Source organism: Zootoca vivipara, chromosome 3 (genome assembly GCF_963506605.1).
Source record: "Zootoca vivipara chromosome 3, rZooViv1.1, whole genome shotgun sequence".
Classification (NCBI taxonomy): domain Eukaryota; kingdom Metazoa; phylum Chordata; class Lepidosauria; order Squamata; family Lacertidae; genus Zootoca; species Zootoca vivipara.
The window spans coordinates 45,979,037-46,002,387 of NC_083278.1; the positions used below are offsets into that span (position 1 = coordinate 45,979,037).

General features: G+C 40.0%; 1 protein-coding gene across 1 annotated transcript in view; it reads left to right on the plus strand.

Annotated features, from left to right (window-relative positions):
- The first annotated feature begins 1,425 nt into the window (after positions 1-1,425).
- The window catches only part of LOC132591892 (glutamate receptor ionotropic, kainate 2-like), a 106,121-nt gene continuing 84,195 nt past the window's right edge, over positions 1,426-23,351 (plus strand). The window contains exon 1 of the mRNA XM_060272614.1: positions 1,426-1,696. Coding sequence (XP_060128597.1) covers positions 1,490-1,696 — 207 coding nt within the window. The 5' untranslated portion in view covers positions 1,426-1,489. The remainder of the gene's footprint in view (positions 1,697-23,351) is intronic.

Genomic DNA, 23,351 nt, shown 5'->3' on the forward strand with positions numbered 1-23,351 from the left:
AACTGCAGGGTAAGATGGGCTGTTTTGGATCGAATAGTCCAGTTATGATACCACTTCTTTTTCTCCCCCCCCCCCTCTTTCCTTTTCTTTCTTTTTCTGTTCTGTAATTGATGTTGAGTTTGGCACAAGCTCCATTCATCGGAAGATGTGTTACCTTGCTGGACCAGTTCCTTAACTGATGCAAAATAAACAGTATAATTAATCAGGAATAAAATAGTCCATCTTGCCTTCATTCCATTTTACCCAAGTAAAATGAAAAAGAAATCCTTGCCAACTGATTAAAATTTCTAATCCTTTATCATAATGACACTATGTATATATTTCTTTTGAAACACCTTGTTGCATATATGCCTTGCAACATTCTTTTGCATATTGTGGAACAAATGTATGTATATATATATATATATATATATATATATATATATATATATATATATGCCTTGCCAATATTAGTTAATTAAAATATTCCGTTTTCCATTCTTAAGAATTTCATGCATGCCAACTTACAATTTTATATTTTTGCAAATTAAGAAGAAAAAAATTCGGCTTTTAATGATGAAGCACAAAAGGAGGCTATGTGCCTCCTATAGGATTATTAGGCTCTAAATTAGCACCAATCATTATGTACATTACAAATTAATGTCTAAAGCCCCCCTCTGTTTTTAGTGCCATGATCAGGCAACTCCAGCAATGCACTTATAGTCTGTCTTCGTATAATATAGGTGTAAGAGTAATAGTTCTACTGTTCTCTAGTAAATGAAATGTGTAGCTTGACCACCCCATTTATCTTAAGCTGTGGGGCTAACTATAGAGATGGGAGATGTTTCATTTTACCATTGGCTTGCTACATATAGATTCATTATGGTGACTTTTCTTTTTTAAGGCTGCAATATTTTCAGGTTTGTAGCACCCTCTTTGTATCAGAGTTTCTCTGATACATTTTTCCTGATTCCTTGGGGCAACAGCTTATTTGTTACAGAAGTCAAAACATTTTATGAGCTGCCAGATTAGTGGTTCATAAATGCTTTGAAGAGCTGCTGCAAGATTTTACTGGGAGGCTCAGGACTGCTGTTTGTTTTTAGTTCTCTTTTAACAGCTCAAGTGTCTTTCTCATTTTATTTTTTCATTGTCACTTGATTTAAAGCTCATTAAAAATAATAATCTGGTTATGCACTAGATCATGGCCAAATATTGATTTGGACCTCCCATTGCTATATTTTTGGGTCCCATAAATGCTTGATTTGCCTAAAGCTTTTTTTTTTTACCCTTCCCTTTTGAGTGGAATTTTGCTTTATTTTCAGTTTCAGTTCTGCGTCTGTATAGGCAAAATGTATGCCTGTCACTTTATTTATTTTTGCTCAGTGATTCCATTCTCACCCATGTGACGAAAACAAACAAACTTAAAAGAACTGAATTCTAACAATGAGAAATACAATGTTTATGCACTGGATTCATCTTTCCCCCCTGATTTTCGTTAGGTTCCGAGCTCATGCCCAAAGCCCTCTCCACCAGGATAGTGGGAGGCATTTGGTGGTTTTTCACACTTATCATCATTTCCTCGTATACCGCTAATCTAGCCGCCTTTCTGACAGTGGAGCGCATGGAGTCCCCCATCGACTCAGCAGACGATTTAGCGAAACAAACAAAGATAGAATACGGAGCAGTTGAAGATGGAGCGACGATGACCTTTTTCAAGGTAGGTCCTTTGCCATTTAACTGGAGGGGGATATTACTTCCTGCGCAGATGGTTAGCAGGTGGAGAAATTAATTTAGTCATCCAGATTATCACATTTTGGTAGGTTTAGAAAAGTATGATGTCCTATTCATGCATTAAAAAATAATAATCATTGGAAAGTAAAAAGGCAGCTTTCTTATAGTATACTTTAAGACAATGATAAACACTAGCTTCTTGAATTAAGGCTTCTGACCTTAATTCAAAGCATGTTTCTCTGCATAAACAAACCTATACCCACTTAACTGGGATTAAGTCTCATTTACCTTTGAGTGTAGCCATAGGGTCAAGCGCCATTCCTTGTTCTAAAAGCTGTTAAGGCACCTGTTCCTGGAAGGCTGTACTTGTTACTTAGCTTTTCTTGTGCTCGTAATGCACTAAAATAGTATTCCTGCTATCTCATTTGCTGCAGTGTACTAATGAAAGTCAAACCAGTCCAGGTGCTAAGGTCTGTCATAGGAATCTCTCAGTTTCAAAATGTAACCATGTTACTAGCAGTAGCAAATGGTGTAGTCAGGCAAGTGATGCTCACCTGACCTTCAGTTGCTGCTTACCAACAGATCGAGGAGGAGGGTCAGCAAAGTTTCAACATGCAAACACAGCAGCTGAGCCATTCAGGTGCTCCTGATAGAACAGGTTCAGCTTCGTCGGTCACCTAACTCCTGTTGAGATCAGAAGAGTATGAAGAAAAAAGCTAGTTAACTCCACCACCACCCCACTGTCTGAGATGAAACAATATCTTCAGAGACTCACTGCCTTGCTAGACTCTGATACACATGATTTCTTGTATTGCTTTAAAAGTTAGATTCACAAATGTTATGGGGAATACCCAAGAGTTAAGAACCATATTCAGTACATAGTTGCCTCACCCCACCCCACCCCGGGCAAAAAAACCCCATTCAATTATTATTATTAATAAATTTGTATATACCGCCCTTCATCTGCAGATTCAGACACACGTGCTCCATTCCAGAGAGCAACTCTGTAGAAGTCCTAGGAGAGGACTGGAAGCTCAGATCACTCTTGCTTCCCCATTCACCACTTCTGTGGAAGCTGTGAAGTTGCTCTGAATGAGAGGATACTCACTCCTTTGTGTGTGTTTTTTGCTGATCCAATATGATTATGGAGGGGGTAGGTTTGCAGTAACCTCAAGCTCGTCTCCCACTTCAGTTTGTGGCCTGAACAGTTGTTATCCTTTCCAATTCATTTATGTCCTTATGGTATGCACTGATAGTAGTGGTAGCTCTTTGTACCTGCTTTTCTTTAGTCTGCCAGCATAATCATGGGAGAGTGCACTGCCTGTCCAGCCACTGCCCCTTACTCTGTCTCTTATACCATTGGTGTGAGCGAAGGAAAAGGACCTACAAATGAGTTTCTGTTATTTTAAAATTTGTGAGAGCCACTTGGAGTATTGTTTTTTGGAGGAGGGCGTGTGAGGTTTTTTCTGCTTTCGATGCTATTTTTGTATGCTTATTTTGTATCTTATGATTTATGTGGAATTTTTAAAATTTGGTTGTATACTTTTCGATGTTTGTTTATTGCAGGCATAGGCAAACTCGGCCCTCCAGATGTTTTGGGACTACAACTCCCGTCATCCCTAGCTAACAGGACCAGTGGTCAGGGATGATGGGAACTGTAGTCCTAAAACATCTGGAGGGCCGAGTTTGCCTATGCCTGGTTTATTGTTTATGGCTACTTTTGTAAGCAGCCTTGAGCATGGCTTTAACTTTGAAAAGGCAGCATACAAATGAAATGATGGGTGATGAATGGATTTCCTCTGATAAATCCTTCTAAATTTAAAGCGGTCTTCAAAAGAAAAGGGACCAGGCACTTGGGTGAGTTCCTTTTATTAATACTTAAATAAAAAGAACCTGATCAAAGGAGAAAGTGAGCAGCTGAAGCCTCCATGAAGGTACTGAGAGTAAGAATTGATTCACTGGTACTGTTATATTAATTTATGTAAGATTTGAATGTACACATAACCTAAGATTATCTTGGCATTTGGAAAGGGAGGATGAATGCTGCCAAGATGGGCAATTGCCAGCACAGGAGCTTAATGGCTGCGGCAGGTGCAGGGAGGCCCGCAAGAATGGACACAGGAGACTGGTATTGGGTTGAATTAGCCACAACTTGATTGATTACAGGAAAGCGTAGATTTGGCTAAGGCATTGGGCATGTATCCAGCACCAGGCAGCCCTCCTGGTACCTGTTAGGAACCTGGTGGGGTTGACCTTGTGTAGGGAAGTAGCCTCTAACATGGATTGTGTGCCACGATCCTGTACAGGCTGCCATTGGGTGAAATATGTTGGCCCATCATTCCCTGTTTGGCTCCTAGACAGAGTCACCCCTCCTGGACCCCTCCCTGCGATTAAGGATTATAAGCCTTATAAACCAAAGTTGTGATGGTTGCTATGATAAGGTTACCAGATGTCCCCATTTCCCGGGGACAGTCCCCGGATTTACAAATCAGTCCCCATACAAAATCCATTGAAGTTGAAAAGGGTCCCTGGATTCATTGGAAAAAGTCTGGTAACCTTATGCTATGAGGTAGGTGAAAACCTGCAAGCTGGCCAGTTTGCTTGCAGGAGAAAATTCCTCCCTGGCCCTGAATACAGTGACCAAGTAACTTGTAGCAAAGTCCATACACCCGACACCCACTCCCCACCGAGCGTGTCCCTAACAGATTGGGTGGGAAATCCAGTGACGAACATCCAACAGGATGGCCTGCACTTGGCCACCCCCTTAAATAGACCAAGGGTGGGCTGGGTGCAACCCCCAAACCCCTGGCCCTGATTCGCCTTGCAGGCATTGCCAACACATACCTGAGAGGTCATTGAGGCCAGAGGTGGGTGTCGCCAGGTGACCATCCCCTTCCCTAGCCTCACTGAAAGATGGCAACCTCCATGGACCCACCACAGCCATGCCATGTGGCAAACGTCATCCATCTGGAGCCCCAGATGAGTGGTCATTCTCCTCAGTGAGCCACTAGTTGCAATTCAGATTTTTTTCAGATCTCTCCAAGATGTCATGGATAATCACTTGTGTTTCCTTATTTTTGTTGAGACCCAGGTGTTATGTTATGTAAACATTAACATAGTACTGATGGAACTATGGAATTTGGAACTTATTAATATTCAGCAACTGAAAGTACCATAAACAAGCTACCATGCAGGTAGCATTATATAATTTTTTTCTTCTGAAAATCTGTATGAGAAATAGAGGTAATAAGTTTGTAGGAGTTAACTGTAACTAATCAATCAAAGCTGCCTTAATGGCAGGGATATTTGAAGCTGTCAAAACAAAATTTAGAGAAAGTTTAAAGAATCTGGTTTCCTTAATTTTAAAACGAAACAATATGATTAAAGTCTCAGGGCACAAAGAGATTATGACACAAAGTATTTATTAATTCTTAGCAAAGAATTCTACAAGACTTGATTTTATTTTATGTCTGCCTGATACTATTGGAAGACTTTGATGTTGTATTCTTTCTGATTGTCAGGCTGAACTTGAAAGCATTTTTTTGGGGGGGGCAATTTTTCTGAGTAAAATATTCTAGCCCAAATGGTGTTATGCTGCTGCTTTTTTCTTTTCCATATCTTCTAGATTGCATTCTGCACATATTTCTTTTCCTATTTCTCTTTTCACCTCTTTGTATTTTCTTTGTTGATTTGTTCTGGTGCATCTTTGCAACCCCTGGATGGAATTCTATGCCTTCTAGCACTACAGAGTTTGAGAGTCATTCCTGAGTAATGGAAGAACTTTCCCAAACAATTAGCTTGGGAAACACTAGTCTTCAATTATAAGTGTGGCCGGTTATTCATGTATGACTCTGTTCTATCTTCACTGTTGGCACCTTCTGTGTTCCTCTGAACACCAGTTGCTGGGGACTGCAAGTGGGGACATTGCTGTTGTACTGAGGTCCTGCTCCCAGGATGGAAATCTGGTTGGCCACTCTAAGAACAAGATGGGCCTGATCCAACAGGGCTTTTCTTGTGATCTCATGGTGTGGCATGCCCTCAGTTCCTCATGTCTCAAGAGTTAAGAAAGTCTTGTTGCTGTAACACCTACACCTACACTATATGTTAGTCTTTTGCAACCTGGTGCCCTTCAGATGTTTTGGAATACAACTTCCATCAGCCACCATGGCTGATAGGTATGATAATGCCAGCAGTCCAAATTACCTGGAGGATACCAGCTAGCTTGGGGAAGTTTATTATATGTTTGTCTTTGAAGTAAGATGCTGTAGTTACTAAACCTAGCACAACCTGGTATAAGAAACAACAGGGGAACACACTAACAGTGTTGCATACTCAGAATGGCAGGTGAGCAGATTTTTGCTGGTAAAACAATGGAGTGGTAATGAATTAATTCACCCTACCTGTACACTACACACCCCTCCCCCAACTGCTTTCAAAAAGAAGAGATGTACATAAAATGCCTTCTTAGCATATTGTCCAGTTTGGTAATATGAAAAGGGTATGGGGTGGGGGTGGGGAAACCTGGCAATTGGTTAAGCAGTTCTAGGGATTAGGCCTTGTTATCTCAAGACACAATGGAATGCACCTCAAATTGCAGGAGAATCACAGCGCCTGCTGTGGCTGCTGAGGTCGTTAACTTGTAAATGCCACCTCCTACATTGTTTTCACAGCCTTAGCAGCACTGAAGTGACCAGGCCTGATGAGTGTAAAAGGAACTAGTGTAGCCTTCCAAACTTGGAGAAACATGTCCAGTCATAAAATGTTGACCTTTGAGCTTTCAGTAATGTCTTCTGTAGTTACGTTTTTTCTATTTTTTTTCTGCCATTTTTTACCATTTTAACTGGATGTGTTAGTGCTTTATGAGATTGATCAAGCGCCAGGAAATCTCTTGCCCCTGGAGATATTTAAAAGAGGATTGGGAGAGTGTGCACATTTTGATGAAAGAAGATCCTACTGTCCTGGGAACTTGACCATATGACCGATGTAATTCTTGAGTCTAGGTTTAAATAGCAATTGTGTCTATCATAATAAGATTGGTTGGCATCTGTCTGTCTTGGGATGCAGTGGAGGAGTGTGTCTTTGGGGGTGAAGTAAAACTGCTGAAAGGTTATAGCCCCTGCTGGGGCTGCAGAGGCTGATATAGGAGATACATGTTTTGTTGCAGCTGTGGCAGATTAAGACACCCAGTTGTGCTGCAGCAGGTGCACCATGGCTTTTCTTCTCTCTGTGCTCCTCCCAGTGGTCATTCCTCTTCTGGTCACTGCTATGGATGCACGATCTGTCTGTCCGTCTCCAGGCATTGTGGTCATCTGCAAGGGATAATAGTTGAGTGAAAAGTTGTAGGGAGCTATTCAATACAAAATGTTGCTATAAAATATGGTTATGAAGCTTACTGCCTGAGATTTTTTTTAAAAAAAAATGTGGAGTTTTGTGAAAATGATTCCTTATTCCATCTTGGACAATTAAGCTCTGCTTAGATGCTCATCTCCACACATGGAGTGGGGAGCACGGCTCCCTACACTAGCCTTGCGCCCAACACTACCATCCCCAAAGCTGATAGCCTCAGATCTTCCCATGAGAGATGAATTTTCATCCTTTCAGCTGGTCGTACTTACAATTCCACCATATGATTCAGAATCTTGTATGATTGGGATTCCCTTTCATGTGGAAGATTCTTAGCACTTTCAGCTGAACGTGCAAAGTTCCCCCCTTTCAGATATTTTGCCTTCATATGCAAAGGTCTGATATGTTCCGTATACCAGTCGCTTCTCAAGCTTGGGTTTTGTTTTGCAGATACTGGTGTGCAGACACACGGCTCCTATGAAAGCTTCACTGCCTGCTTTCACCATTGTACAAATGTACTTGGTATATTTGGCAATGAAGATGAAACAGTGTTGGTAGTTCAGTTTTATTGACAATGCACAAGTATGACTGAGTTTGATCTTGCTTCTGTGTTTATGTCTATATCTCATTACAGCAAGATAAAATAACTAACTGCCAGAATTGAGCAAAACAGTAGCATACAGTGCAACATAATATAAAGACACCAGATGGTTTCTTAATGTTAAATGAAAACATGAAATCCCAGTAATAGCTATTAGAGCCAACCACTGTGAGGCACAATAGCTATCCCTGTGATTGACAGTAATTCCCACAGTAGTTTTTCTTTGTAAAAAGCTTATCAAAGTTGTCTTTGAAACATAGCCAAGATTTTGGAAGAGCTAACATTTGCTCAAGAAGAATCTAAATCAGAAATTGAAAACTTACTATCCACATTTTATTTGGAAGTTTGAGCTATTTGTTGCTTTCTGAACTATCCCATCCCACCCACACTCTACCCCAAATTCTGATGATTAAAAATACCTCTTTGTAATGCATTATGTGTAGGGAAAAGTAGTGGGTAGACTTTTTGACTCATCTCTCCAGTCACCTCAAATCAAGGACGTAGGCAAGTGGTAGGGTTAGGGTTACCTAAATCGGTCTGATATAAAAGAAGTGGTTTTTTGAAACATCATAAACATTGAGATAAAAAGCAGTTATTTTAATCCTCCACCTCCCATAATTAGTATTTACAATGTCTGCTTTGGATTTCCCTCCCATCACATAAAAGACAGGCACTGTCTCTCTTGTCTTTTAGTTACATGTGAAAGACCTTCCTCTCCCAATAAGCCTTTTAAGTGGAGATCTTTATGCCAGCCTGCATCTGTACTGGAACACTTTTTAACTGCTTTTTCTAATATTTTGTTTATATTTTTAATGATTGTTATAACCCACACCGAAACCCACACAAAAATCTGATAAATTAATAAGTTTTTCAGTTCCTTCCTACCTTTGCTTTTCAACCCTTCACTGCTAATTACAGAATTCTGAAGAACAGCTGGGAATCTGATCAGAATCTAAACTGCTTTTGGCAATAATCCCTTTGACACTGCATGGCTGAGCTGGCAAGATGGCCTGGCATATTCTAACTGCTCAGGAAACAAAGCTATCAGAATGTTTGTAGTCCATATTTTTTGAGGAAAGGAAAAGTTGTCAATATGTCTACCCTCAGGATATCAGTAGCTTTGTGGGTTAGGCTGATTAGAAAGATGTAGGGAAGATGGCAAGGGACCAAGAAAGAAGGTGGTCAAAGTGGGGGAAGGGACAATATGAAAGGACCTCAACAGAAGCATATGTGAAGGACAAAGGAAGCTTGAGGGAAAAGGTAGGAGAAACTGAAAACATGCAAGAATGGGCTAAGAACAAAGACAAAAGGGGCGCTGAATTTTATATATTAGTTCGGAATAACCATGCAATACTTTTCTTGCAGGCATCTGTTATAGCTAATTTATAGTTTTATTGGCACAGGAACATCAAAACTCATTAACTATTGAGGGAGTTTGGCTGTGTAAATTATTTAGCTGAATCATAGTCAAGGGAGAAAATGTGCAAGTTTATTTGATCGGAATGTAATCAGAAGCTTGAATGGCTTTGACAAATAATCTAAGCAGAAAGCATGCTACCAGAACATCCTTGCCTGTTTAACTTGCTGAGTACGTCTTCTAGTTTGTATCATTTCACTGCTGTTTACAAGGTAGCCCCAGGACACTAATGTAACATCACACTGATGCATGCTTCTAGTAACATGCTAGGCTGCTTGCATTAGTGCTGTGGGTGGACAGAAGGAGTTGTATTCATTGCTCTGCTCCAGAGGGTCTCCCAACCCCTTAGAATAGATTTTGGGGGTTCGCAAGGGGCTGCAAGTGGGTGAGGATTAAAGCAAAGTCCTGTTTCAGAATCAGAAGCCTGTTCTGCTCATGCTGTGGCAGCATTGAATACAAACAAGGTGCGGAAGAGAATACTGTAAAAGTATTACTCCCAAGTTAGCTGCCTGAATGGGAAGCTGCCAGTTCTTATGAGGAGGAACATAAAGAGATACATGAGCATCATTTGCCTCCCTGCTTTCCCTGTAGCTGGCAAGAGACCAAACAACTTCACGGGTAGGGGACAATTCTAAATTAGTCACATCCTGGTAGCGGATGGTGCCTACTGCTAAGTATGTCTGTATGATATTGTTCCTCTTGCTTTCTGTGTCACTTATGTAATGGCTTTTCAATACAAGTAACTGAGTTCATGTTTTAAATTGTCCCCCCCCCCCCACATAGCTATTTTAACTACCCTTAGGCTGCTTCTATACTGGGCATTTACCGTGGAGCAGCTTGTTCACTCACTTTTTATGGGGCTCCACATGGTGTAGTGATCAAAATGTCCTTTTCATATGTTTTCCCTGTTCCCTGCTGTCCTCCTCCCCCCCCCCCCCCGCCCCGGAGCTCAGAAAATACGACTTAAAGAAACAAAATGCAATGGAACTGCTGTGCAATTCCTTCGGGTGTAGATAATGTATCACACAACAACTCCAGCCTATGCAACCCTATAATAGCCTATATATTAATTCATTTCATGAATTTTATACAGTACAGTGCTACCTCGGGTTACAAACGCTTCAGGTTACAAACGCTTCAGGTTACAGACTCCGCTAACCCAGAAATAGTACCTCGGGTTAAGAACTTTGCTTCAGGATCAGAACAGAAATCGTGCTCCAGCGGCGTGGCGGCAGCAGAAGCCCACATTAGCTGAAGTGGTACCTCAGCTTAAGAACAGTTTCAGGTTAAGAACGGACCTCTGGAACGAATTAAGTTATTAACCAGAGGTACCACTGTACTTGATTGTACAAAGAAAACCCTCACAGCCATACTTTAAAATATACACAAGTTAAAATACTACAACAAATTAAAATTGCCTAGGCTAGTCTAGACAGAAATGGTTTTTTTAGCAGGCACCAAAAAGAGTTCAATGAAGGCATCTGCCTAATATCAACAGGCAAGGAGTTCCAAAGTGTAGGTGCTGCCACACTACAAATGCGGAATGAGTATTATTTGGCACCTGTAGTAGAGCCAGTTCAGCCAATAGACTGTGCTCTAGGCACGTGACCTTTATCTTGTCACTGGGAATAAACTCTACCACTTCCTGAATGGCATTTCCTTGTGTCCATTCATGTTTCCTCCCCCCATTCCAAATTGCATCTGGGGAAGGGGAGCCCAAGATCGGAATTATTCAAACCTTTCTTCACACAATGCTCTCAATGAAAATTCAAATTTCTCCCAATGTGTGTATGTTTTCAAAATGGGCTCTTGCAGAATTTCAAATCTGTAGTGGTACTTTGCATAGAAACTAGCATAGTGATAATTGTTGGATGCAACGGCAATATAATTATACCCAAACATAGATCTGTTGACCATACACTGACTAAGAGGCTTTGAGTTGCATATTGTGCGTATCAGAAAATGTGCTGTATGATTGGATGTAGTTGGCCATATTGTGTGTCTGTTTTGTGTGCTATAATAATTCCTTCATGTTGTTGGAGTGGCCTAAATACATCACTGGGTGATGGGACATTAGGGTCCTGATTTAGCATCTTTTGTTTGTGCATGTGTGATGAAAATACTCAGCTTTTTTGGTCTATTGAAACATTTTATTCTTAGCAACACTTTCAGTTCATGCAGCCAGAGTGTTCACTGGCTGCTTTACCTTACTCAGAATTATTGCAACATGCTAAATTTCCACTTACGAGAATGTTTGGAAAATAATCATGAATGTATACTACCATGGTTGTGAAATATGATCCAATGCAGCATGAGCCATTTCCTTGAATGAAATGTATTTTCAAGCAATCTGTCTTACAGCTGATGAATTGAACATTATTCAGAGCCTTTGTCTAAGCTTTAGCCAGCTAAAGAAGTTTGAAGAGCTTCCATCTATATTAGTAGAAATTCTGATTTTACCTTGTCAGTTCACATGTGGTGTAAGAAGGATGGTTTCCAGCTGCATTATCCCCACGTTTGTGTTATTATATATGTTTTCAGAGCCAGCACTGCCCTGAATACCACCGTGAGTTTTATAGCTTAGATAAAACATTCCTCCCCACTGTTATTCATTGACTTGAACAGAATGCTTGTCACAGACTGTTATCTCACCTTCCCAAGACATGTGTATTGTGGTCATTGTGCAAGCTGCCTTTGACATGGATATGTTTATCACCAGATTTAGAATTCTAGTACCTATCTAGGAGCAATATGCGGTAAAAATCAGACATGAAATTCTGGAGCGTTCTGCTTTCATTGTGAACTTTTAATGTGGACAATTGGATTTTAAATTATCAGTACCAAATATGAATAATTTGAGCTCATAAACTCATGGCACAAAGGTGTCACATTGAGTGAGTACATGGAGAAGTTACTTTTGGGAGAAATTGTGTTATTCACTGTGATTTAGAGCAGAATGTTAATACCTCTATTTTTTAACCTTTGTGGGCAGGGAGTTTGCATGTTGTTTGACCGACATCTAAGTAATGTGCTATTTTATGCACATAATTGATTTTGATGTGAGAAGCAAGTGTTGTGTGATTCTAGCTTATAGCTTTGTAGTGCTTGAAAGTACATATTCAGCAAATTAGTCTAGTAGTCCAGTAGTTGATATTGTTGTCTGAATTTGCATCTGCTAAACATTGAACGGAGAACCATCTTGTACATTTCTGTTTTCCACTAAAAATAGTGTGGTTTCCCTAGCTTGTATATATCCTGAATTTATTCAGACAAAAACTACTCACATTTGTTTCTGAATCGAAAGGGCAGGTTAATGAAGATCAGTAAGTGGTAAGTAAAATGTTTGAGGTGAATATTGTGATAAATTTTTATTTATCATGAATATTTAGTTAACTCAGACTGTTCAGAATGGATTTCCCTGCTCGTTCAGTGCTGATAAAATATTAACAAGACAATTTAATGGCAGAAATATGCATTGCTGTTTAACAGATGGCCTGTGATTTGGTAGATATATGCCTGCTTTTTTACAGAAAAATTAAAGAGAGAAGACATTCTTAAAGAAAAAAAATCAATCTTCTATTCCAGGATAAATAACAGTCACCATGTTAGAGATGAAAACTTGTGTAGTTTAAATTCCACAAGTGAATTCCCATAGATCTGTCTTCCTCCCCACTCATGCTCAAAATGCAGGAATGGAATATAAGTGCATTCTTCCTATAGCTAAAGATTTTGGAGATGCTCCCCTGAGCTGGGATTCAAAAATCTTTGTGGAATTGTAAAAGGGGAGCATTGCAAGTTTCAAATTCTTCCTTGTCTAAGCTGGAAAATTACTGGCTTCTCTCTCCACTGGTGCTTCCTATACACAAAATTTATTTTCTGTCAGCCCCTCCCCTTCCCAAACACTTTTTCCTTGACCTTATTTCTCTCAGCAAGAGCAAAAGGAGTCTGCCTTGCTTCCCCATTGATGCCTTAGTTAGTGCACCATTGACAAGAATATACATCTGAAGGGCTATCACACTTTATATACTGGTGTTCAGTTGCTCGAGGTAACAGGGAGGGGAAAGGGTACCCCACATCTCCATACACCACTGTGGCTGCTGCAGGTACCAAGTCAACAGGCAGCTTGGGAAGGGATAGCAGAGTGTTCTTATCTCCTCTTTTCATTGGCTGCTGCTACTAGGAAAGGGTGTTTTGGAGGTAGAGAGGGTAACAGGAAGGAGAGCTCTTTTTGACAATTGGACCCAGGTGGCTCTGTGGTTAAACCACTGAGCCTAGGGCTTGCTGATCAGAAGGTCGGCGGTTCGAATCCCTGTGACGGGGTGAGCTACCGTTGCTTGGTCCCAGCTCCTGCCAACCTAGCAGTTCGAAAGCACGTCAAAAATGCAAGTAGATAAATAGGAACCGCTACAGCGGGAAGGTAAACGGCGTTTCCATGTGCTGCTCTGGTTTGCCAGAAGCGGCTTTGTCATGCTGGCCACATGACCTGGAAGCTATACGCCGGCTCCCTCGGCCAATAATGCGAGATGAGCGCGCAACCCCAGAGTCGGTCACGACTGGACCTAATGGTCAGGGGTCCATTTACCTTTACCTTTAGATAGTCATGGCACATTTTCTTTCCACTCTCTTTCTCTCTCTTTTTTTTGAGAAAGCACTTGGTTCATTTAAGTCAGGCTCAGTCTCTCCTAATGCAGTCCTCCTTTTTCTGCATGATTCAAATTATTAGTGTTCTATAATGTGTTATAGCTCCCTGTAAAGCCTTTGCAGTTTGCATATCAGAGAGAAGAGTGAGCTAAGGCTCTCTTGTTGAATCTATAGGAATCTCTCTGTGTGCGCTGCATGTGAGGTGACACTTGATTGTACTCTGGATTTTAAAAGCAAAAATATCGAATTTCCAACCTCACCCCAAGATCACACTGGAACAAACAATATGCTATAGAAATAGATCTTCCAGAATCAAAGGATGGAAGAAAGCAATAACAGGGCACCATATGTAAACAATAAAAGGTGACAAAAAGATGAAGAGAATGGCCAATTGCATTAACACAGCATGACAATTTAGTAATTCATATTTGAAATTACTCTTTCACTCTATTGAAGTTTCTAGATGGTTATTTTAAAAAGTCATATTTAATGGTTTCATCAACTATTGAATTTAGTGGTGTTGCTCACTTTTTAAGTTGGGTTAGGATGTTAAAGAAGAATCCCCAACAACAACTGTAATTCCTTTTGGAATCGTCTTCTCGTCATTCTTTCAGTTCCTAAACAATATCTGTATTTAAGAATAGATTGAAGAGCTGAACATTTGATGCTCTGTTGAATTGTTCCTAATAACTGATCTTCATCTCAAGCAAACAATAGTGTTTTGTTTGGCAATCTCACAGTTGCTTATTTCAAAATTCACGTAATAATTTTGTTTCTTAACACAATGGAACATAGTACATTAGCAGTGCCAATCTGTACATGTCACTCAAAAGCAACTCCCAATTAGTTCATCAAGGCTGTTGCAATATAGGCAAATCATCACTGATCCTGTGAGATAAGTCAGGCTGTGAGGCACTTTGGGGCTATTTACCTTTCTGGGTAGTTCTAACACCAGTTTCTCTTCTAGTCTACTTAGGTCCGAGCAGGAAAGAAATCCAGATGTATGGTACTTATATTGATTTGAAAGAGGGGGACAATATTCTAGACTCCTGTCTTTTTATATGCCACTAGTATCCAATCTGCAATTTTCAGCACCTGCCCGTGATAGCTTAGAGCTTGAAGGAACAGGCAAGGTAACGTGAGCAGACCAAATCCCATGGCTAGGAAGAATCTAACCAACTCCAAATTACCAGAACAGACTTCTTTCAATCAGCATCAGAAAGCAGAAGCAAGATAGGAAGATACTTTAAAAAGAGAGAAAACATATATTCATATATCCTATAGCGGATAAACTTAAAAGACAGCTTTGGCTGACATGCAAAACAAGATGGGCTATCACAGGTTATTCATCAAAGGCATTCAAGGGAAAGATCAGAAACACAGAAAATCTTACTCTTTCTATCTCTGGAGATAGAGCTAGTCAGGTACAAAGGATTCACCAACCAGAGGAATCCAGCTTTCATTGGCATTGCATTCCTGAGATTTATCACTTACATAGGGGATGAGGGCATTGATACAGATGTGGGACAAAAGGAGTGAATGGGGCCAATCTATTCCTGATGTTTTCTGTCAGATGATGGGGGAAGAGAGCAAGAGATACATGCAAAGGGTTGCACTGCAAATCTTGGAAACCTTTTTGTTAACAGTGGAAGAATGTCATCCTTATAGCAGTGCAGTCAAAACCAGTTCACTATTCCTTGTCTTCAGAAGTGCCTTTATGAAAATGCATTGGTTCCAATGAATATTCTTGAGCAGTTTTACTATTTAGCTCTGTCCATTAGAAAACACCTATTTATTTATGCTTAACTTTGTTTCATATCTTTCCTGAGTCTGAACTATCCACACCAGTCTATTCTTTCCTTATTTCCATATGAAACAAATTTCATTGGCAGCAATAGTAAGCCATTCTCTCTGGAAAGGAAGCGTAATGCCTGCTATTTTGGTATGCCCACATAATTCAGTTTGCTTGATCATATTAAAAACAGGTATCTCATTTATCTTCCACCAGCATGGGAGATGTAGCTGTGCCAAAAGTGGGAAAGCTTGTTTTGTTGCTCCCTGCTCCCAGGTTCTACCAGTAATTTTTTTTTAAAAAAAGAAAAATTAAATTAAGTTAGGGTGACAGGTGCAAATTTGTAATGCATGCGCCACTAATTCAATACAGTTCCCATATTTTGTTAGAAGCATGTGGCAAACCTGATTTTTATGCATAGATTTGCATGAACAAACTTTACATTTCAATTCAGTTCCTCTGGCAGTCACTTTTCTCCACTTTGTAGGGATAGTCTTGTTTGCTGCATTTTCATTATGCTACAGTTACAGTTATTGCAACAGTTAATGGATTCTGACTTAGCCATAACATCTTTTTTTACAGGGATGTTTCAATAATTCAGTCTATGTGAGTTCTGCTTTGAACTGACATGATCCACATGTGGGCTAAAGTGTGTGCTTAAAACTTTGTTACCCATGCTGGCTTTTGAATGACCAGTGTGTGTGTGTGTGTGTGTGTATCCTAGAGGAGGTGGACCTCCAGCAAAATGTCATAATGTAATGGGAAGTGGCACCTGTTCACCGCCAAACCTCGGCATAGTGCCCTCCCCACAGATTCCATCTTATTTGACATCCCTATCAGTCACAGCCCATAGATTTGCCTTTATTAAGGCAAGATTTAATGTCTGTCTTCTAATGTTGTGAATAGTAGGTTCTCGAAAGGCCAGAGTTCAGTTCTGTGTGCATGTGGCAACAAGATCCATAGAATCCCTCCATCGTATATTATTCTGTTGCCCCTTGCACATGGTCCCTCGGACCAGATTTTTATCCCCCTTAATATCAGAAACTTTGGATAAGACTTCGGAATCCCAGTTAATATATCTGTTAGAGGACAATGATCCGAGTAGATCACTCCTTGTAGCTCGATACCTGATTGCAGTTCTATCCTATAAGAGGGGAAATGGGTTACTTTATGATAATTGATTTTTCGTCCTAGTGTTTGATTTATAGTGGTGACCAGATGAACTAAGTGATATGTTGTTCTTACATTGTAATTGTAATTTATAATATTTATGGGGATAGGATTTATATGAATGGAATTGATTCAATTCGATTTGTTTTCTTTTATTCTGTTTTGTTCTGCTGTATGATGTACATTGTTTTGTGTTGATATTTTGATCTGGGCCTATGGCCGTAATAAAGTATTGATTTTATTTATTATATATATGTGTGTGTGTGTGTATATATATATATATATATATATATATATATATATATATATGTTGTTTTGTCGTTTAGTCGTGTCCGTAGCACGGCAGGCACTCCTGTCTTCCACTGCCTCCCGCAGTTTGGTCAAACTCATGTTGGTAGCTTCGAGAAGACTGTTCAACCATCTCATCCGCTGTCGTCCCCTTCTCCTTGTGCCCTCAATCTTTCCCAACGTCAGGGTATTTTCCAGGGAGTCTTCTCTTCTCATGAGGTGGCCAAAGTATTGGAGCCTCAGCTTCACGATCTGTCCTTCCAGTGAGCACTCAGGGCTGATTTCCTTCAGAATGGAGAGGTTTGATCTTCTTGCAGTCCATGGGACTCTCAAGAGTCTCCTCCAGCACCATAAATCAAAAGCATCAATTTTTCGGCGACCAGCCTTCTTTTTGGTCCAGTTCTCACTTCCATACATCACTACTGGGGAAACCATAGCTTTAACTATACATACAGTGGAACCTCGGTTTACAAACACTTCGGTTTATGAATTTTCGGTTTACGAACGCCGCGGACCCATCTGGAACGGATTAATCCACTTTCCATTACCTTCAATGGGAAAGTTCGCTTCAGTTTATGAACGCTTCAGTTTATGAACAGACTTCTGGAACCAATTGTGTTCATAAACCGAGGTACCACTGAGAGATATTGGGGGTGGGGGAAATACTTTAGGCTGCAAGCTGTATGCACACTTAAGCGGAACTTCCTTCCAAGTTCTACATTCTTTTTTTTTATATATAGAAAATACATTCAGGAAAATACTTAATTGAAAATATGTGTTTAATTTTTTAAAAAAATAAAATAGCAATTGAATGCAGAAATTAAATGAAACTGACCCAAGGAAATGCAAAAGTGGCATGGTCCAGAAATAGGCTAATTCATTCATTCTTCTCCCAGATATAGGATTTCCCAGCTAAGGAGGTACTGGATTGCAGCCTTCATGTCTCTCTAATCCTTCTTGACTTGAGCAGCTAGTAACTCTAAGGTTGCAGCGCTCCTCTTTCACAAAAGGATGGCTATTCAAGAGCAGCAAATTTTGGCCTGTCCAACTCTACCATTGAGCAGCACTCTAATACAGTGGGTTGTAAAGCTGCTAGTGTAGAACACTGTTTTGTTTGTGGATCAAATATTTTATAAAGTTTTTACTCATTGAATAAATGTAGAGCATGCATTAAAGTCCAGTGTGTGGAACTTAAAAAGAAAGTCCATGTTAACATTGAAATGAAAATGGATGAAGAGGCAGATTATTGCTGAAGTTTCTGTTGTTGAAGCTGGAAGCAGTGATGATTTTGTTATTTTCTTGCATACTTACTGTTACCTTACGTTGTGCTTGCCCGTGGTCATAGGCACTGACTCGCTCTGTTGGTGTGAATGGTGCATAACGCTCTGGGGCTTGAGGCAAGAAGGGAATAACCAGGAAACAGCCTTTGAAATAGCCATACGATACTTAAGGTCAGGAGCTACATGGAAAGGAAAAGTGTGCTAAGGGAGAAGAAAGTGGCTAAGGAATGTGGGACAAAATAGGCATTGGCTGGAAAATGGACATGTGAAGGAATGGTAGACAAAGAGTTGGTAGAGGTTTTCCATGGGAAGAACAGGAATGGTGCTACACACTTTTGATAGGAAGGCAAGGGAGATTTTAGACGGCTGGGAGTATGGCTCAGAGGAACAGAAAGCATAGGCTTTGTCTAAAGCCTAGACAAAATAGTTGTGTGATCTTTGAGTATTAGCTGCATTTCATTGCTTGTATATTCCACAGCTTAATTTTTTTAAGCTGATTGTGTTGTTCTTTCTTTTTCTTAATAGAGAAAAATGGTGCTAGGAAATATAACAAGGCATTCCATTGCACCACATGGGAGTTTTGCTGCTGACAAACACGTCAGAAGTGGTTGGTTTCAAGTTCATTTGTAAAGTGTGCAGCTACAGCTCTGTGCATTTCATTATAGATTTCTTTCTCACCTGAGAGTTGGAGTGATCCTTTATTTGATTAACATATATCTAATCTGCATTAAAAGCAGTCTTAATTTTGTATTAACACAAAGGAATTAAACCCCCTTCTCTCTCTGCACATGCTGTTTTTGCACTTGAAGAATGATCACATAATCATCTTGGAAATTTGCACACAGCCATTCTCTTGAAGATACAGCCCTCTTCCCCAAACTATTTTAATATGCCACCTTACCTTTTGTTTGGAAAAGGAAGTGGAATGCTATAATGGAAATTCCTCATTGGGCACTCTGGTTTTTATCATGCCAAGTTCTAGAGACCAGTGGGGAAATAGCAGATGTGAAGGTTAGTTGGCATCAACGAATATGAGTGGAAGACTTTCCTGTGGGGAAGAAAGTGCTTCATTTCATTTTATCTGTACTAAGAACGCTGCTTCTATCAAGCTGTCAGAAAATTAGAATATGATGGGTTTTATTACTTCAGTTCTGCCAAAGTCGTTTCAATGGTTAAAAAGTTAGAAATTCATCTGTTTGGGGAATTGTAGTAGATGATTGGAGCTTTAGGGCACTTTAAACTGGAATAGTGCACCTCCTTTTATTGCCAATCGAGTTCATCCAGTTGGATATCTGAGGAGCAGACATTTGCTCCCTCAGTGACCATTGCATTATCCAGGAGTGAAAATGCTACTTTGGAGGTATTTTTTAATCAAGGAATGAAGTTGTACCAGTGCCAGAAACAAAGAATTGGAAGCCACAATAGCTTCATCTCTCCAGAGCATTTTCCTTTTCCAAATATCATTGTTTTAGACTGTTTTTGGTCCAAGAGCCACAGATTAAGAACTGAGAGTCTTGCACCCTCAATCAATGGATGATGATTTAGAGTGACTGTCCCACGGGGACAAGAACGCCTTAAAACTCAGTTAATAGAGAGGTGTTGAGTGGGCACAGAAAGGTAACAGATAATGGATAATAGTTGTCAATGTGAGATGTTACACTTGGAGGCAGTGTTAAACAAGTTCTTAATTTTAAGGTGGAAAACAGGAAGTGGAGGAATAGTTGAGAACACTTTGGAGGTGTTTGTTGTTTTTATCAAGTGAAACATTATATAAATTGCAAGCAAGCAAAAAAATACTATTTTATTTTCAATATAATAGGACCACACAAAGATGGTTTTTGCTTTCCACCATTTTTTAAAATTTCTCTCAGTTTTGATAATTGGGATACAATTCTTAGATTTGTTTGAAATCTGTAAAAAAAAAATCAGGTTACCTAAGATTATTTATCAGCAAAGTATCAGAGAACTCACCTGAGCATATTTTCCACTCTAATGCCTCTGAAAAAGTTTGTTGCTGAATATATATTGAAACTATCTTTGTATAGGGATGCAAGAAGATAGTAATTCATGTTCTAACCTCTGTTCATTACTATCAGAACTGTTTTCATTACAGTGCTATCCAACCTTCGCTAGATACCATGTTATTTGCCTCATTGTCTGCTATTTTTTTGTTTTCGTTTATTGATCTATATCACATTTCCTCCAAGGAGCTAAAAGCGACACACATGGTTGTGCCCCTCCCCATTTATCATCACAACAATGCTGTGAGGTATGTTAGACTAAGAGACGGTAACTGGCCCAAGGATTGCTCAAGGACAGCGCTGTTAATACTTTTGGCTGAATGTTGCATCTCTTGGCTGTGAAACAATAAAGCACTGAATATTCAGGTATTCAGATTTGATAATGTCATTTTAAAGATTTCTTCAAAATATTATTTTTCTGTCTGAAGTATGCTGCTTGTTAAGTTGAAAGCCCTGTTAATGGGCTGGGAACTTTAGATTGGGATCTTGTGACATTTTGTAATCAGTTTCCTACATTGAAAATCTAGTCCCGTACCATCTGCTGGCAAATTATTTGTGTGTCTAAATGTGACCTTCCCATCTGGATGGGTTGAAATGCAGGAGCTAGCTTTTTTGATTTGAAGGCAAAAAGATGTGGCAGCCCAGTACCCATAAAGGCAGCAAAAGGTGTGTGTGGGTAAACATTTGTAAAACACTGCCAGGGAGTTTCTGATCATGGTGGTGAGGGTTGTATCCCTGCTAATGGCAGCTGCCTGAGAATACTGGGTGAAGGACTTGGTTGAATTGCCCAGGTATGTGGGCTGCTTGGAATACATTAGAAGTCTTTGATGCAACCTAATTCTGTATATCTTGTGGTGATTCTTACTTAAAATTATGGCTGTCTTTCAGTTCCAACATGCTAGGAGTTAGACAAGTGTCTGCCAGGTAAGAATGGGAGAGAAATGTTGTTTAGTTCACTGTTTTATAAAAAACCTTCCTAATTAGCACTTCCCAAAACAATAAGGAAAATGATTTATAATGTAATAATAATAATAATAATAATAATAATAATAATAATAATAATACCCCGCCAATCTGGCTGGGTTCCCCCAGTCACTCTGGGCAGCTTCCAACAAAACATTAAAATACAGAAATCCATCAAACATTAAAAGCTACCCTAAACAGGGCTGCCTTAAGATGCCTTCTAAAGGTCTGGTAATTGTTGCTCTTTTTGACCTCTGGTGGGAGGGCGTTCCAAAGGGTGGGTGCTACTACCGAGAAGGCCCTCTGCCTGGTTCCCTGTAACTTGGCTTCTCATAGCGAGGGAACCGCCAGAAGGCCCTCAAAGCTGGACCTCAGTGTCCGGGCAGAATGATGGGGGTAGAGACGCTCCTCCAGGTATACTGGACCGAGGCCATTTAGGGCTTTAAAGGTCAGCCCCAAGACTTTGAATTGTGCTCGGAAATGATAAAATGATTTATCATTTAACATTACTTCAAAAAACGTGCGGTGAGGGGGAAAATCACACTAAAACACTGACTTTTTGTGAACTGAACCATAGGATTGGAAACATGAGAGAGAAACTGCTTTTTATTTATTAGCATTATTTTTAAAAGCATTTATAAAGCACTTCATATTTTTAAAGTCACTTAAGTTGTAATACAATATTAATACAAACAATATTGTGAAAATAAAATACAGTGGTACCTCGTGTTACAACACCTCGGGTTACAGACTCCGCTAACCCGGAAGTAGTACCTCGGGTTAAGAACTTTACCTCAGGATGAGAATAGAAATAGCACGGCAGCGGCGCAGTGGGAGGTTAAGAACGGTTTCAGGTTAAGAACGGACCTCCAGAATAAATTAAGTTTGTAACCAGAGGTACCACTGTATAACCTAAAACCAATAAAACTGCAGTTTAAAAGCATATCCAAGTGTATACAAAAAAATAAAACTGGATTTCAGGGGATAAACGCTGCATCTGTATTGGGATCTTTTAAGATGTTTTATTTGTTTTATCACTGGCAAACCAGGGCTGTAATCTCAAGTGTGGCCCAAACACTTGGGAGCATGACCCTGAAAAATGTCTTGGGGGGCTGTGATCTTGAATGGGTCTCACGTGAGTTATGCCGGGGCCCAGCCCCAAAAGACGCACATTCGAGATCTTGGAGTGTCCTGGCTGGAGGGTATGAAAATGTTTTGCTTTAATCAGGATTATATTTATAATGCATAACAAATCAGGGCAAATTCTTACTCTCTTTATTGCATATGCTTTGTGAACAATATATAGTAGCATAGATTCCCCCTCTCCAGAAAGAAAGCACTTAAGCATAGTCTGACAATGCATGAATAAAACACCTGTTTTTATTACCATACTGGAAACCATTACATAAGAACCAGTATATCACCAAGCCCCGTTCAGTGTTGTGTTTACATTACCATTGCAGGTAGGTGTCTCATTTATTAAATATGCAATTTTAGCTAATTAGGCTCTGTATACAGTATAATTTTGCCCTGACATTTGCCTAACTACTGTTAGCTTGTGTTTATTTTATTACTGAGGCAAATCTATGAAGGATGTATATTTGTTGTTGTTGCTGCTGCTGCTCAAAACCACAATCCATCGGTAAGAGTAAAAAAAATGAAAAGAGTGGAAAAGTCTGAAATAAAAGTGGTCTGAAATCTACCATGGAAGAACTATGTTGGAATATTGTGTACATTTATATTAATTATATACTAGAGCCTGACATTGTTTCCTAATATGCAGTATGTTAGGTAAGTGGCTAAATACTCACAAAACCACAAGATTTTGCTTGTCTAGGCTTCACTGAGTGAGTAGCAAGTTGCATGCTTAAGCTCCTTTTGTGTATCCTATGTGTAAATTGAGAGCCAAGAAATTATGCGAAAGTGAATGCGCACTGCTCATCCCACCCTGATGTCCACAAAGACGGAGGAAGCTGCTTGGGCGCCCGGGGCAATGTGAGCCCCCCATAGGTGTGAGGTGAGGGCAGGGCAAGGGTGGGATGGGCCACCCATAAGGGTGGGGCACACCACGGAGCCTCCGGAGTCTGCCTGCCTCCTCCCACTCAGCCGCCCTACAGCGGGGGAG